We start from the raw sequence: 15,473 nt of genomic DNA, 5'->3' as shown, positions 1-15,473 counted from the left end.
TCAGTAAGGAGCTTACAGCGCGCCGGGACGGAGGACTGCACTGACAGGTAAGTGCTTGGGGGGGTCCTCGCGGGGGGTGGGGGGCGGCGGATGGCTCACATTGGGGGCCTCGCGGGGAATGGAGGGCCCCTTAGCCCAGGGGCCTCCATTCCCTTAATCCGGCCCTGCACACCGGTGGTGCGCTGTTCCAGTGAGCCTCAGTCGTGCCACGTTCCACTGGTCTTTGGGATTCCGTGAGTGACCCCATAGTGAGAAGATAGTCTTCTCGGTATGACCTGGGTGAGGGTTTTAGAAACAGCCCCCCGGAGTAGACCGTGAACACTGGCTGGTGTTCCCTGTAGGCAGAGGGAGGGGGCTTGGAAAGTACACTACACCCAGTTTATAGTAAAGTTGCGTTTCTGACCATTAGTTGTTGTTGTAGGGTCGGGCTGCCTGTTGCCAGTTAGTTAGTAGATACTAGCCCCACTGGTAGAGTAGAGGGAGGCTGTGTTGTGTCTGTCTTCCACAAGTGATGGAGAGGAGCAGGAGATCAGGGACCGGAAGTTGGAGTGCTCGGTGAGTATAGCACTCTATTCCTACTTCTGGTTAGGCCCTCACGGAGAGGTGAGTCGGGTATTTAGGGCAGGACTGTTCCTGGTCCCAAGTACTCGTAGTCCTGTGCCCTTGGCAAGAGTAAAAGAGGTGTCGGCAAGCAAGATTGACTTGAGTGTCTCTGCTCATTGCCGTGGTCTCGGACACCAGTCCTTCCCTTGTAGGCACGGCCTTAATTTCTGTTTCTTCCGTAGAAGGAAGTGGAGTGAGGTGACAGAGGTTCGGTTGCTGGTCTGCTGGGAAAGGACAGCGGCTGGGGTGACTCAGAAGCGGACGGGAGGTGGTCATCGTTTGAGAGGTAAGTAATCTGTTTGCATCTGTTCTGTTCCCCGCAGGCGCTACACATCTGGGCATTTGGCAGATCTATTGCCAATTTGGTAACTAACAGCTCAAGTATTTCTTCCAGTTCTTCTAGTTAGGGGCAAATCTAGCTACTGGATGCAGCTGGAGAAAATATTTTGTGCTGCGGGGGGTGGGGGCGGATGAGTATACAATGTACGGCCTTGTTTAGAGTTGTGATGAGGACTTCACTTAGCCCAACTTTAAAACACAGTGTAAAAATATATCTGTACAAGTAGTATGCAACAACATGCAGTATTTGTGTACATTTTCAGTACATTTGCATCCTTTGCTCACTGAAAATTCTACACCTGTTCAAAATTTGCAAAATCAGACCAATCAACCATAAAGCTGGACGTTTAGCGACTGGTACAAATGACTACTATAAATCGACTTTTCCTGTTTCTTGTTTGACTGATGACTTTATACACACATGCAGCAATCATCCTTGGAATGAATGTTATCAGACATTATGTTGACAATGGGGACCACATAAATTACACACTGTGAGCATGATGACATGAAATACAGTACAGCAGCCGGGTTCTTTATGTTGGGGCAACAGGTAGCCCTGGTGTCCATTGTGACACTCCAAGTTTTCATCTCTGGCCTCTAGCTTCTTCCTGCTTTATTGTGTGTTATAGCTTGTGACACTTGTTTACCATGTCTGCTGGTATGTTATTACAGATGGGTGTCTTTATTTGATTAAATGTATTGTTTATCTTATTACTGAGATTAGGGGCAACGTGCAGCCTTGTTAAAGGTTAGATGGCTGCACCCTGCGGCTGCCCGAAGTGTATTAGGGCGCCTATCTCTGCTGAAAGTGACAAGCATGGGGTGATGTCAAGACCACAGAGAAGTACAGTGCACCATTTATGGCTTGAAGGCCTTGTGATGGTAGCTTAGTGTCCTCCCCAACCACTAAAACTCTGATAAAGAATATTATCTACAAGTATGAGCTGGCGATAGGTGCTTTCATATATATGTATTTTAGAAACAATCACTCAGTCCCTTACTTTACTGTGCAGTTGGCTCAGCTCAGCTGTTTTGTGAGCTCAGTATACCTATCATTGCCAAACCGAGGGGGGGGGGGTGCTTCCTAGTACCTGGAAACCCCCCTCCAAGCTTAGGGCACTGTATAAGTGAGGTGGCTGGACCCTGCTCACACGGCTCTGCTTGAAAAGGGAGAGCTGCATGCACCTAACAGTAGTGCACTCAGCATTGCCCATGTATATTATGTTGATAGGAAGAGTTGGAGAGCAGCCAAGCACTGTCTAATATTATAGCCATGCCCCCATGCATGATGGTCACGCTCACTGGTGGCGTGGTGTGGAAACCCCCCTCTACAAATCCTGCATTTGCCCCTGAACTATATCTGTCCAAAGTCCCAGCAAGCAAAAGGGAATTTTCACTCTCTTCTTCCTAAATGTCTTGTTTAAGGGGATGTTCAATGGAAGGTGAAATACAAAAGGCCCACCTTCCACTCCGTTACGGTGTCCCCAAGGCTTCGCAGATTGTATTGTTGTGTTTCTGAGATATTTCTATAACTTGGCTACAATTACTCTTGCAACATTTCTACATGTAGGCGCATTATTATGCGCAACATGGTGGCATACTGGGTTCAATTCTAACCAGAGCACTATCTGTGTGGAGTTTGTATGTTCTATCCATGTTTGCGTGGGATTTCTCCAGGTACTCCAGGTTCCAAAAATCCCCAAAACATACTGGTAATAAGTTAATTGGCTGCTGACAAATAAGGACCCTAGCAGTGTTTGTGTTTGTGTGGGACAGAGTTTAGAATGTAATTTCCAGTGAGACAGGGACTGATGTCAATGACTGTATATTCCCTTCACAGCGCTGTATGATGGCGGTATATAAAGAAACGATAATAAATAAATATTCTAAGCAGAAAACATGTGTATATATATATATATATATATATATATACACACATATATATATATATATTCATCTTCAATTCATTTTCTTCTGCTTCCAGCTACTATGGGCAATTCCTTTTACCCATAACAAACTAATGTGTAGGAATACGAACTAAAGACTAAACAGACAATGTGACATTATTCTGTGTATAATAAATATAATAAAATTCTGTCGGAAAGCATTTGTTATTTTTCTGCAGAGAGCGTGTTTATTACATTAGGCATGAAAAATGCAAATATGCCATTTGCCACTATTTACCATTATATTCTTTCACAACAGTTTGCTAATCAGTCGAAGGATAGCAAGGTATAAACAAATTGCAATAAAACCATTACAGCCACTCTATCATTTATAAAACACTCTTATTTATAAAGCACAAACATATTACACAGTAATGTACAGTATTGTAATATAAATTGAGAGAAGTGGAATTATGGCCGTGCTCACAACTTTTGAGATTATAGCTCAATACCATCTTATTGGATGTCATGTGGTTTGCTAAAAACGTAACCTTTAAAGCAAAGAAGAGTCCAATTTTCTCTATTTCTAATGGACGGTGGTCTGTGAGATGGGGCAGGAAGGCAGAGATGCAAATCTTCCTTAACTGCTGGGAAAGCCTATAATTAAACGCAAAGCCCTCTTTGACTATATAAAAGGTGACATTGTAAAGTTAAACAGGTCCATTTTATGGATTGTATCCTTCTATCTTAAGTGATTACCCCTGCAAGTAAAATAATTATGCTACAAAGCACTATGTAGCCTATTGATTACAATTAGTCCATACATAGTGTTTCATGTATACTATAACCTCTAGTAAGGTTGGCTGTTACCCAGCTTGCCCAGAACGAGTGCTTGTTTGTCGATTCAGCAAGTCAACCGCATAAAAGGACAAACAACCGGTTTCCTTAATTAACCATGCCCATGGTTCAATAGACTTGTCTTGTCTTCTACTGTACATATATATTTACTACTACAGGACTCACACAAACAAATCCAAGTTTATTGCTATATTAAACCAGGAGAATAAAATTAAGGGTAGACGAGGTCAAAACACTCAGTCAGATTAGATTTTCACTTTGATTAAGGCTTAGTACAAACTACAGAATTTTACAATGATTGTACCAACGACTGAAAATAAAACATCCCGATCAGCATGCCGATTCTTGCGCACACACTATACACGTTTTAAATGTTTTACAATCAGATCTGTGCTCTTCATCTGTCATAACCGTCGGCTGAAAAGATCGTGACTCAGTAAACTCTATCGAGATCTTGATCGTGAGTGCGTACACACTGCAGAATTGGAACGGCATTGGAACGAGATTTATAGTTCTGCTGAACAATCGAATGAAACCATGATCGATACTTTGGAACGACTATTGTTCATCGTTTAAGTATGCACACCAATACGATATTGGCCCGAACGGTTGTTTATCGCTCCATTGACCCAATAGTCGGCTGAAAACCTTGTAGTTTGTACCCAGCTGTACTTTGTGCCAAGCTGAAGGATTGCCAGTTAAGTAAAAAAAACTGAGTGTCCAGATATTCCCATATATGAGCACATTAACATGTACATTTGGTAATGTAATTAATAGCTCCGTCATAAAACAACTTGTGTTTTAGTTAGCCAGTTACAATCATCCATGGCAGCAGTGACCCTCTAGTAATACATTCAAAAGCAATCATAAATTAATTATAAAAGTTTTTTGCAATAGGTATGTGGCATACATTATTCAAAATATTTCATTCATTATTTAAAAAAAGCCAATCATTATTAAATGCATTTTTATTAATCACAGCAAGTGTTGTATGAGAAGGCTCGTTTACATTTAACATAGGATAACTGGTACAATTAATACCTGAATCATTAATTAATTAGACTAAAAAGCTCATGAAATAAGTAAAAAAATAATCAGATAAATGTCTTAATCTCAAAATAAAACAACTGACAGAAGCTCTTACAATAAATTAATTCTACTTTAACAATGTATTTAACAATGCATTTTCCTTATTCAAGTAAAGTGCACACAATGGATGAATTAAATACAAATTTGCAACATATTTCCACCAGAAATATGACAAACTTATTTGAATATTGTAAGCTTGTTAAATTATCATTTTGTTCACAAAACTCATTTTAATATCTATTATTTTTATAGATAAAGACACCACTTATGATGAATATACATCTAAGTAACTACAATTTCTGTTTTAATCATTTTTGCTGGAAATGTTGCAAATCCAAAAGTAACGTTTGTCCTTTTTTTCACCTCTATTACTGCAATTTTAAGTGAAAAAAAATAAATAAAATATTTGCGTATAAGTTGTCATTTTCATTTCTAATGTAAAAGAAAGTGGCATCTGCTCTAAGGAAATTCAAAATGTATTTTGTACTTATTTTCGAATCCCTAAGAGTAGAATACACGTACCTGCTACATTATTTTATAAAATGCAAAATAAAAATATAAATGTTCTAAGAAAAGACAAAGGATAATTAGAGATTACTGCGTAGAGAGAATAAGTTGGATTCCAGTGGTGTTAAGACCTAGGGCGGCTGTACTCAGACTTAGCCTAAATTCAACAATTATAAATGAATGCGCATATTTAAACTATATGCAGATATTTTAAATCCGGGATGGTAAACCTCCTAATCCTACTTTTATAAGGACACCTCTTCAAACAAGGCTTTTTAGATTACATGGCAGTGACTAATAGCAAAATGAAAATATCTAGCTGTCAAAATATTAATGTTTATTTATATACGGCCACCAATAACATAGCACTGTGCAGAGAATACTTGTCACTCACATCAGTCTCTGCAGCATTGGAGCTTACAGTCTAAACTCCCTCACTCACACACAGGGGTTCATTTTTGCCAGCATGTTTTTGGAGCATGGAACACAAGGAGAACTCACAAACTCATAGTTGTCAACCTTTAAATGCTGGCCACCGGGAGTCTCGGAGTAGAGGTGAGCGTGAGGGGGCGGGGCTCTGCGAATCGCGTCATTTTGGCCCTGTCCCCTGTGACATAATAACGCAAACGCGTCATTTTAACACGGAGGGCGGGCCTAAATGATGCGATTCCCGGAGAATCGCATCATGGAGGCTTCAAATCTGCCCACTTCAGTAGGAAGCGGGCAGATGCGGGAGAATTGCCAGCTCTCCTGGGCGTCCAGGAGACCTACCCGGAATTCGGGAATCTCCCGGGTATTCCGGGGAGAGTGGGGAATTGAAAGATAAAAAAACGCAATACCAGTTTTGAGAGAGAACTAAACCATCTAGTGTTATAAAGTATTACAAGAGAATAAAAATAATTAATGTAATAAAAACAATATAGCATAATTCATACAAAATTCACTACATTACCTTGATATAAAGGCAAAACAAAAGACAGTGGTCTATAAAAACCCACACAGCTGAACAGATGAGTAAATATAATTAATTATTTCAGTTTACTAGAATGACATAGCCTTTTTTGCATTTTAAATAGCAAACATCACCTGTTAAGGGCATTAATCAATATAGTTTATACAAATGTGATGGAAATGTAGCACCTTAGGTCAGGTGCTAATACTTTAATTTCATCGGGTAACAATTGAACCTCCTACCCAAATAGGTGTACTGTCACTAAGCTGCACATTACACAGTCTTCCCAGAATCGTAAATTATGCTAATAAGTGCAATTGCCTGCCACTATCTAAATATCTGTATACAACTAAGATAGACTATAAAAACTCATTGTCTGTACAGTACGTATTGAAAGAATCTTTAATTATGCTATAAATGTAAACAAAATGTTTTAAAAAATGTATTTAAAATTAATATTGCTAGAAATAATTATACTGTTAAGAGTTGTTCCTTTATTTTATGTTGATATTTTTTTATACGTTCTGATGTGTGATTTTATTGTACATACGCATGTGCTTATACTGTAGTCTGTTCTGTGTGTCTACGCACGGCAAGTACTGTTTAGGCAGAGTGTACTTCCACCCAGATACAAATGGAAACGTATCTTGAGATCTGCTTGGATTTGAATACAGTAGGAACTTCCATGTTTTTTTCTAAAATGCATCTTAAATGCAAGGTGTTCGAACAAAATCAGACCCAATATCTGTTTTTTTCCTCTACACAAATACATGTTTATTTTTGTAAGGGATAAGATTTCAGTTGCCACCTAAGGCAGCAGGATGGCTATGAATATTATATAGAGAGATGCTCAGCTCGGTTTACTGAAACCGAGCCCACCCGAACTTGGGGGATCTGAGTAGGCTTGCAAACCAGCTCAGTACTTTCACATGTCCTCGGATCTGAATCGAGGCAAAATGTCATCATTGCATTGTCGGATCTCACAGGTTTTGGATTCCATAAGTACCTCCCTCTCCAGAAGATCCAGCGCCATTGCTCACACAGAAACAGGGGTAGCAGTGTTCTTGTCACTCTCCAGTCTCCAGTGCCATTGCTCAGTGCCAATACTCACACAGAAACAGGGGTAGCAGTGTTCTTGTCACTCCCTAGTCTCCAGTGCCATTGCTCAGTGTCATTGCTCACACAGAAACAGGGGTAGCAGTGTTCTTGTCACTCTCCAGTCTCCAGTGCCATTGCTCAGTGCCATTCCTTATACAGAAACAGGGGTAGCATTGTTCTTGTCACTCTCCAGTTTCCGATAACATTGCTCAGTGCCATTGCTCACACAGAAACAGGGCTAGCATTGTTCTTGTCACTCTCCAGTGCCATTGCTCAGTGCCATTGCTCACACAGAAACAGGGGTAGCAGTGTTCTTGTCACTCTCCAGTATCCAGTGCCATTGCTCAATGCCATTACTCACACAGAAACAGGGGTAGCTGTGTTCTTGTCACTCTCCAGTTTCCGATGACATTGCTCAGTGCCATTGCTCACACAGAAACAGGGGTAGCAGTGCTCTTGTCACTCTCCAGTCTCCAGTGCCATTGCTCAGTACCATTGCTCACACAGAAACAGGGGTAGCAGTATTCTGGTCAGTCTCCAGTCTCCAGTGCCATTGTTCACACAGAAATAGAAAAACGATACAGAAAACTGAGGCCAACCAGACAAAATTTGCTGTCTGCCAAATCCAGCATTGCCACATTACATTATATATATTTTTTATAATATTGGCACTTTGGAGGTTCTGTAAACAGTTTGCAAACCTAAGACAAGAATTTCAGAGAAGCTGATAAAAATTATTTTAAAATTCAGTTTTTTAAAAAATAAAAGGAAAAACAACAAATTGGGCAAATTTACATTCTAATAATAAAACCATTAAACTTACATTAAAAGACTTTTGGTTCATGATAGTAATAAAATATTTGTGAGTTCATCTGTGAGTTGATCTGCCTTAAATACCAATATCAGGAATCCTTCAGCAAACCAAATTAATTCATCAACAGCTACATGCGGTCCGTTCAATTTACATGTACCATAGGTGGCAGCCAAATGTTTCCTCTCTCTCTCTCTCGCATGCTTAACACTGTTTATTACTTTGATAAAGGACATTCAGCACCACTGTGATTCTAAGTACTGCACCCAGCCAGTGAGCATAATAAATTATTATACATCTCATTATTATACAGCTCAAAACAGTGGAAGTATGAGATAGGAAGCAGTTTATTTTAAAGTCATTTTCATAAAATAAGTAGCAATAAATAAGTGAACGAAATACCTTGTTAACAACACTGCAACATCATGATGAGCTGGGTGCAAATCACTTGGAGGATTTATTCTTTTTTGCCATTTGCAGAAACTAGCCAATGTCTGATCAGCATGGTGCAAAATTTTAAGACCTTCCTAAACAAAAAAAAATAATGACATATAGAAATGATGACGTTAGAATGATTAGTTATAGTAAGAAAAGCGGTAACCTTGACGGGTATTTTTCGAACCCATGTGGATAGTTTCCTGAAAGTCTACAGAGATAAATATGGATTTGGAAAAAGCTTACGGATTCAATACCGCAACTTACCTCCTCTTCTTCCAGTAAAATGATGCGGACCACTTTTATGTGAATTGCATTACCAATGCTTGGATGGTGAAACAATCCTTCTACCTGCGTGAAGTAATGAAGTTATTGTGAATGACCCATAATGGAGAGACTCCATAACAGCAGATGTCTTATTAAGTCAGCACTTGTAGAAGAAATAGAATTGAGTGGGGAATTTAAGGATAAAAAAAATGCAAATACCAGTTTTGAGACAGAACTAAACCATCTAGTATTATAAAGTATTACAAGAGAATAAAAATAGTTAATGTAATAAAAACAATATAGCCTAATTTCTTATATATTGACATGAGATGACTAACAAAAGGGGTTATTTTTTATGGTATAAAAGCTTTTTATAAAGGTTGTAACATATCGTTTACTATAGAAATGTGCAGTTTTATTGTATGTACAGTAAGTACCCTGACATCACTCTGTACATAATAAGGTTTATACAGTATAGAGCCAGTAGCCCACAGTGATTAAGTAATCCTAATTGTCGGTTAATCAGATTCTTGACTTGTCTTATATGCTCATCCATAGATAATGGGTAATTTCTTTACTGTTTAATGGAGTTAGAATATATAGTGACATCAATGTCTACATTAAGTAATGTAATGTGTAGGACGTAGGTTGCTCTTGCAATTAGCAAAAATTATGACTGATTTTTCTAAGAAAAGTGGTTCTTTAATATGTCAAATCACTATTTTTTTTAATTAGAACTGAGGAGCATATATTGTACATAAATCAACAGTAGATTATCAGACAAAAGTAGAGGGATTAAATGGAAAGAAAGTCAAAAGAACACATTTAGAATATATAGTAAAATGATAATAATTATATTTATAAATACAATATTACCGACATATTAAAATAGTTAGGACAGTTTGCCGCTGAGACTGTGTAACTAAGCACATCATGGGGTAAATGTATCAATCTGTGGTCTTGAGAATTCTACAATATTTGGCAAATTTGCCGGTGGAATTTAAAACGCCAATGTTATTAAAGGCAAAACCCGCCGGGTTTAGGCATTATATTTATAAGCTGTTGATGTTAGTTGGGCTGCGGCCTCAATGTCCTAATCAATCAGGGCCGCCGTACTGAAAGAGAGTAGGTTTCCTACAGTCTAATGGTGTTCCAGAAAGTATCTCATAATAATGAGGTGTTTACGTGCTCAAACATCGGGGAATATTCACAAATAGCAAAATGTTGAGGTGCAGCACAAAATCTTCTTTTTTATCGCCATATGCCTCGATATGCGAGGTCATGAGACAAAGGGTTGAAGAGGACATACATACTGTGTGACGGGGTACACAGCCATTTTCACTCTGCAAAGCACGATGTCCTCGAGCTTTGATCTCGAGGACTTCGCTTCTCATCCTATACTTTTAAGCGGACACATCACGTCTTCCAAATGCACTTCGGAGAGAAAACGGATTTCACTGTCACCCCTTGCGCAAAGTAAAACAAAGCTTCTGTCAGATGCCGTCTCCGTGCTATATCTGCCGCACAGAGACGGACGTCTGCTTCTGTGACAGAGCGCTCGGTTGCCAGGCAACCGGGCGTACTTCCGAGTCAGCGGTCGCGCGTTCCGTTGCTAGGCAACGGAACGCTTCCTAGTAACTCCGGCGGTAGTGTTTAGCGTCACCACCGCCAATGATTGGACTGCAGCTGTATAAAAGCCTCACTCTGGCACATGGAGAGTGCCAGAGTATTAGGTCTCATCCTAGCTCCAGCGTTCCTGTGTACCGTTTCCAGCGCTTCCTGTGTATTACCCGGCTTGTTACTTACTACTCCTGTTCTGTGCTCCCTGTGAACTTGACTTCGGCTTGATATTTGATTCTTCCTCCTGTGCTTCTGACCCCGACCCGTCTACCCTGACTACGGCTTTTAACTTCCCTTGGACATCCCCTGAAATTCACGGTTTGGACCCGGCCTGTACGACACCGCTTTCATCTACTGCTTCACTAATTACTCCCTTGGAGGACCGCGACCTGCGTGTTCCCGCAGCTAAGACCACACTTCCTTGCGGGGGTCCCTGGTGAAGACCAGGCACAGGTTAGACTCTGCACCTCTTTTGGTGAGTAGTGCCAAAATCAGTAAGCAAATACCCTAAATCTGTGACAGTATACTCTGGCCATGACGTCAGATGGAAAAGGTGAACCTACAACTCGGGATCTCATTATAGACCTGGGTCGCCGAGTGGAACAGCAGGAGGCAGACCAGGCTCATTTACTCCAGTGTGTGCAGGGAATTCTATCTCGCCTGGACTCTCTACAGGCAGACTAAACCCCTCCTACGGAACCATGTGCGGCTCCTTCTCGCTCTGCGGTGGCTCCCGTGGCTCCTGCTGCCCCTCCAGCCGCCACTACTGGACTGAGAATACCTTCCCCAGATAAGTTTGACGGGGATCCAAAAAGATGTAGAGGGTTCCTTAACCAGTGTGCCATTCACTTTGAGTGTAACTCCTCAGCATTCTCCTCGGAACGTACCAAGGTAGCCTTCATAATTTCGCTACTTAGTGGGCAAGCCCTGGTCTGGGCCTCCTCGTTATGGGAGCACAATGACCCTTTGCTGGAGGACTCCACAGCTTTTATTGACATGTTCCGGAAGGTTTTCGATGAACCGGGCAGAGTCTCATCTGCTGCATCTAGCCTCTTAACCCTGCGACAAGGTTCTATGTCTGTCGGGCAGTATGCCGTACAATTTCGGACCCTCTCCTCTGAGCTTCGATGGAACAATGAAGCCCTCATTGCTTCCTTCTGGCAGGGTCTTACCGACCGAATCAAGGACGAATTGGCTACCAGAGAACTCCCCTCATAGTTGGACTCCCTCGTTTCATTATGTATCAGGATCGATCTTCGTTTCAGAGAGAGAATTTCAGAAAGGTCCTCTACAAGACGGACTCCCCGTTTGACTCCCTAATTCAAAAATCCCATATCTTCCACAGAAGAACCTATGCAGCTTGGCCGCTCTAGGCTAACGTCTGAAGAACGCGACAGACGGTTCAAGCAGAGATTATGTCTATATTGTGGGGAGTCTGGTCACGTTCTAAGTCTCTGTCCCAAGAGACCGGGAAACGCCTCCTCCTAGATGGTAAGAGGGAGGCGGCCTTAGGAGTCACCGTTTCCACTCCCTTGTCCATCTCCAATCTCGAGTTTCTCATGCCTGTCCAGCTTTTGACCACTAAAGGACTCCAACGAACCTCTGCCTTCTTGGACTCCGGTGCCGCAGGAAATTTTATTTCGGCCTCTCTTGCTTCAGAGCTCCAATTAACCATCCAAGATCTGCCCCAACCGCTTACCCTCACTGCCGTGGATGGTAACCGTGTCAGCAACGGTGTCATCTCCAGCATCACGAGTGCGGTTCAATTGTTGGTAGGAGACTTACATCAAGAGTGGATCCAATTCCTAGTGTTACCTCAGTCTATTAACCCACTGATACTGAGTCTTCCTTGGCTCCGGAACCATTCTCCTCAATTTGACTGGGTTCGTGCGGAGGTTATTTCCTGGGGCCCGCAGTGTCATAAGCAATGTATCTCCTCACCACGCTTTCAAGTCTGTCATACTCAGATAAATTCTAAAACCTGTACATTACCTTTGGTCTATCTAGCCTTTAAGGACGTCTTCTCCAAGCAAAGATCAGAGATTCTTCCACCCCATCGCCCGTGGGACTGAATTAATTCCGGGAAAACAGATTCCTCGTGGTAGGACTTATCTCCTGTCCTTACCAGAGACCCAAGCTATGTCACAATACATATCTGAAAACCTAGCCCGAGGGTTCATTAGAAAATCATCTTCTCCAGCCGGAGCAGGATTCTTCTTTGTCAAAAAAAAAGTCGGATCCTTACGCCCTTGTATTGATTATCGGCAACTAAATAAAATTACTATTAAGAACCGTTATCCATTACTCCTTATTATGGACCTTTTCGACAAGATTAGTGGAGCCCGCATCTTTACCAAACTAGATCTCAGAGGGGCATATAATTTAGTACGGATCCGTCAAGGAGACGAGTAGAAGACAGCGTTTAACACGCGGGACGGACATTTCGAATATCTAGTTATGCAATTCAGGCTTAGTAACGCCCCCGCAGTATTTCAATCCTTCGTTAATGAAATCTTCCAAGACTGTTTATATCACTTCGTCGTTGTCTATTTGGACGACATCCTAATCTTTTCCCAAGACATTGCCTCCCATCGACACCACGTTAAGGAAGTCTTACTCCGATTACGAGCTAACCAACTCTTCTGCAAACTAGAAAAGTGTATCTTTGAAGTGGAACAAATCTCTTTCCTTGGGTACATTGTTTCCGGAGCAGGATTAAGCATGGACCCACAAAAGGTGTCTGCCATTACCAACTGGCCTCTTCCCCAAGGCACCAAGGCCATCCAAAGGTTTATTGGATTCGCCAATTATTACAGACAATTTGTTAAAGGGTTCTCTTCCATTATTTCACCAATAACTGCGCTGACACGAAAATCAGCCAACCCCAGGAATTGGTCTTCGGACGCCCTAAAGGAATTTAATCTTCTGAAACAGGCCTTTTCATCCGCTGCAGCCCTTTCTCAACCGGATCAATCTGAACCCTTTTTTCTAGAAGTTGACGCCTCTGCTATAGGTGTTGGGGCAGTACTCTTCCAAAAATCCAAAAACAGTTCTCATCTACCTTGCGGGTTCTTTTCCAAAAATTTTTTATCCCACGAGAAGAATTATGGAATTGGTGACAAAGAGTTACTAGCAATCAAGGCTGCCCTAGAGGAGTGGCGACACTTACTTGAAGGTTCACGTCATCCAGTAACAGTTCTTACTGATCATAAGAACCTGCTTTATATCAGCAAGGCTCGATGCCTCAATCCATGCCAAGCTCAATGGGCATCATTCTTCACACGCTTTAACATCATCCTGACCTACCACCCAGGATCCAAGAACATCCGAGCTGATGCTCTATCTCGATCTTTTGACAACACGGATCTCTGTACTTCCCCGGAACCCCTACCCATTCTAAATCCAACCAGGGTTATCGCCCTTACCAAAACCACGGCCAAGACACCCCCGAGTGGCTGTTCCTTTTTAGAGCCTAATTTACGAATCAAAGCTCTCCGATGGGCACATTCCTCCAAATTGGCAGGACACGCTGGTGTTAAGAAAACTTATGAATTTCTTCGTCGGAGATATTGGTGGCCGACACTACATTCAGATGTACGAAGTTTTGTGGCTTCTTGTGATACATGTGCCCATTGTAAGAACACCAGAATGGCCCCTTCTGGGCTCCTTCAACCACTTCCCATTCCAGATTTCCCTTGGCAAAGCATATCCATGGATTTCATCACAGATCTTCCCCCCAGCAATGGATGCACCACTATTTGGGTTGTTGTGGACAGATTTTCTAAAATGGCACACTTTGTACCTTTGTCTGCTCTACCATCTGCTTCTCAGTTAGCTTCTATCTTCATTAAAGAAATATTTAGACTTCATGGATGTCCTCGTGAGATCATCTCTGACCGTGGAGTGCAATTCGTTTCCAAATTCTGGAGGGCCTTTTGTAAAATACTTGGGTCTGACCTCAAGTTCTCATCAGGTTATCATCCGCAAACCAATGGCCAAACGGAGCGGGTTAACCAAGATCTCGAAGTCTTCTTACGATGTTTTTCTTCAGATAACCAAGCAGAATGGGCTAATCTCTTACCATGGGCGGAGTTTTCTCACAATATTCATCATCTACTGGTGCCTCTCCATTTTTTATTGTTTATGGTTCCCAACCCACCCTCCTAGATTTTTCCAGCCAAGGTTCCTCGTCAGTTCCTGCAGTAGAGGATGTCATGCGGAACCTTTCTCAGATTTGGTCTAACACGAAAACTAGACTCCAAGAGACTTCCCAACACTATAAGCAAGCAGCAGACCGCCATCGGAGACTGGTCCCTCTTTTACAGGTTCACGACAAAGTATGGTTATCCACACGTAACCTCAAGTTGAGAGTACCTTCTCAAAAATTGGCTCCCCGTTATATTGGCCCCTTTTCCATAACACATGTGATCAATGCAGTAACATACAGACTCCGGTTACCTCCTTCCCTGAAGATCCACAATGTCTTTCATGTCTCTCTTCTCAAACCACTTGTAATCAATATATTTCATCAGTCGCCTCATCGTCCAGCTCCTGTACGTACTACGGAAGGTGAAGAATTTGAAGTAAGTCGCATCCTGGATTCCCGTATCCTCCATGGACGACACCAATTCTTAGTACATTGGAAAGGCTTTGGGCCAGAAGAGAGATCCTGGGTGCAAAAAGAAGATCTCCACGCCCCACGGCTATTGAAACAGTTCCTCGAACAAAGATCTATTCAACAAAGTAGGGGAGGAGTTACTGTCAGACGCCGTCTCCGTGCTATGTCTGCCGCACAGAGACGGACGTCTGCTTCTGTGACAAAACGCTCGGTTGCCAGGCAACCGGGCGTACTTCCGAGTCAGCGGTCGCGCGTTCCGTTGCTAGGCAATGGAACGCTTCCAGTAACTCCGGCGGTGGTGTTTAGCGTCACCACCACCAATGATTGGACTGCAGCTGTATAAAAGCCTCACTCTGGCACATGGAGAGTGCCAGAGTATTAGGTCTC

General features: G+C 42.0%; 1 protein-coding gene across 1 annotated transcript in view; it reads right to left on the bottom strand.

Annotated features, from left to right (window-relative positions):
- Positions 1–15,473, bottom strand: part of ADAMTS12 (ADAM metallopeptidase with thrombospondin type 1 motif 12) — a 461,827-nt gene that overhangs the window by 215,030 nt on the left and 231,324 nt on the right. Inside the window, exons 5-6 of the mRNA XM_075214451.1 lie at positions 8,849–8,932; positions 8,549–8,673 (exon numbers count right to left, since the gene is read on the bottom strand). Of these exons, the coding sequence (XP_075070552.1) occupies positions 8,549–8,673; positions 8,849–8,932 (209 nt within the window). The remainder of the gene's footprint in view (positions 1–8,548; positions 8,674–8,848; positions 8,933–15,473) is intronic.

This window comes from Mixophyes fleayi, chromosome 1 (assembly GCF_038048845.1).
Source record: "Mixophyes fleayi isolate aMixFle1 chromosome 1, aMixFle1.hap1, whole genome shotgun sequence".
Classification (NCBI taxonomy): Eukaryota; Metazoa; Chordata; class Amphibia; order Anura; family Limnodynastidae; genus Mixophyes; species Mixophyes fleayi.
This window is presented reverse-complemented; position numbering and strand designations above follow the sequence as displayed.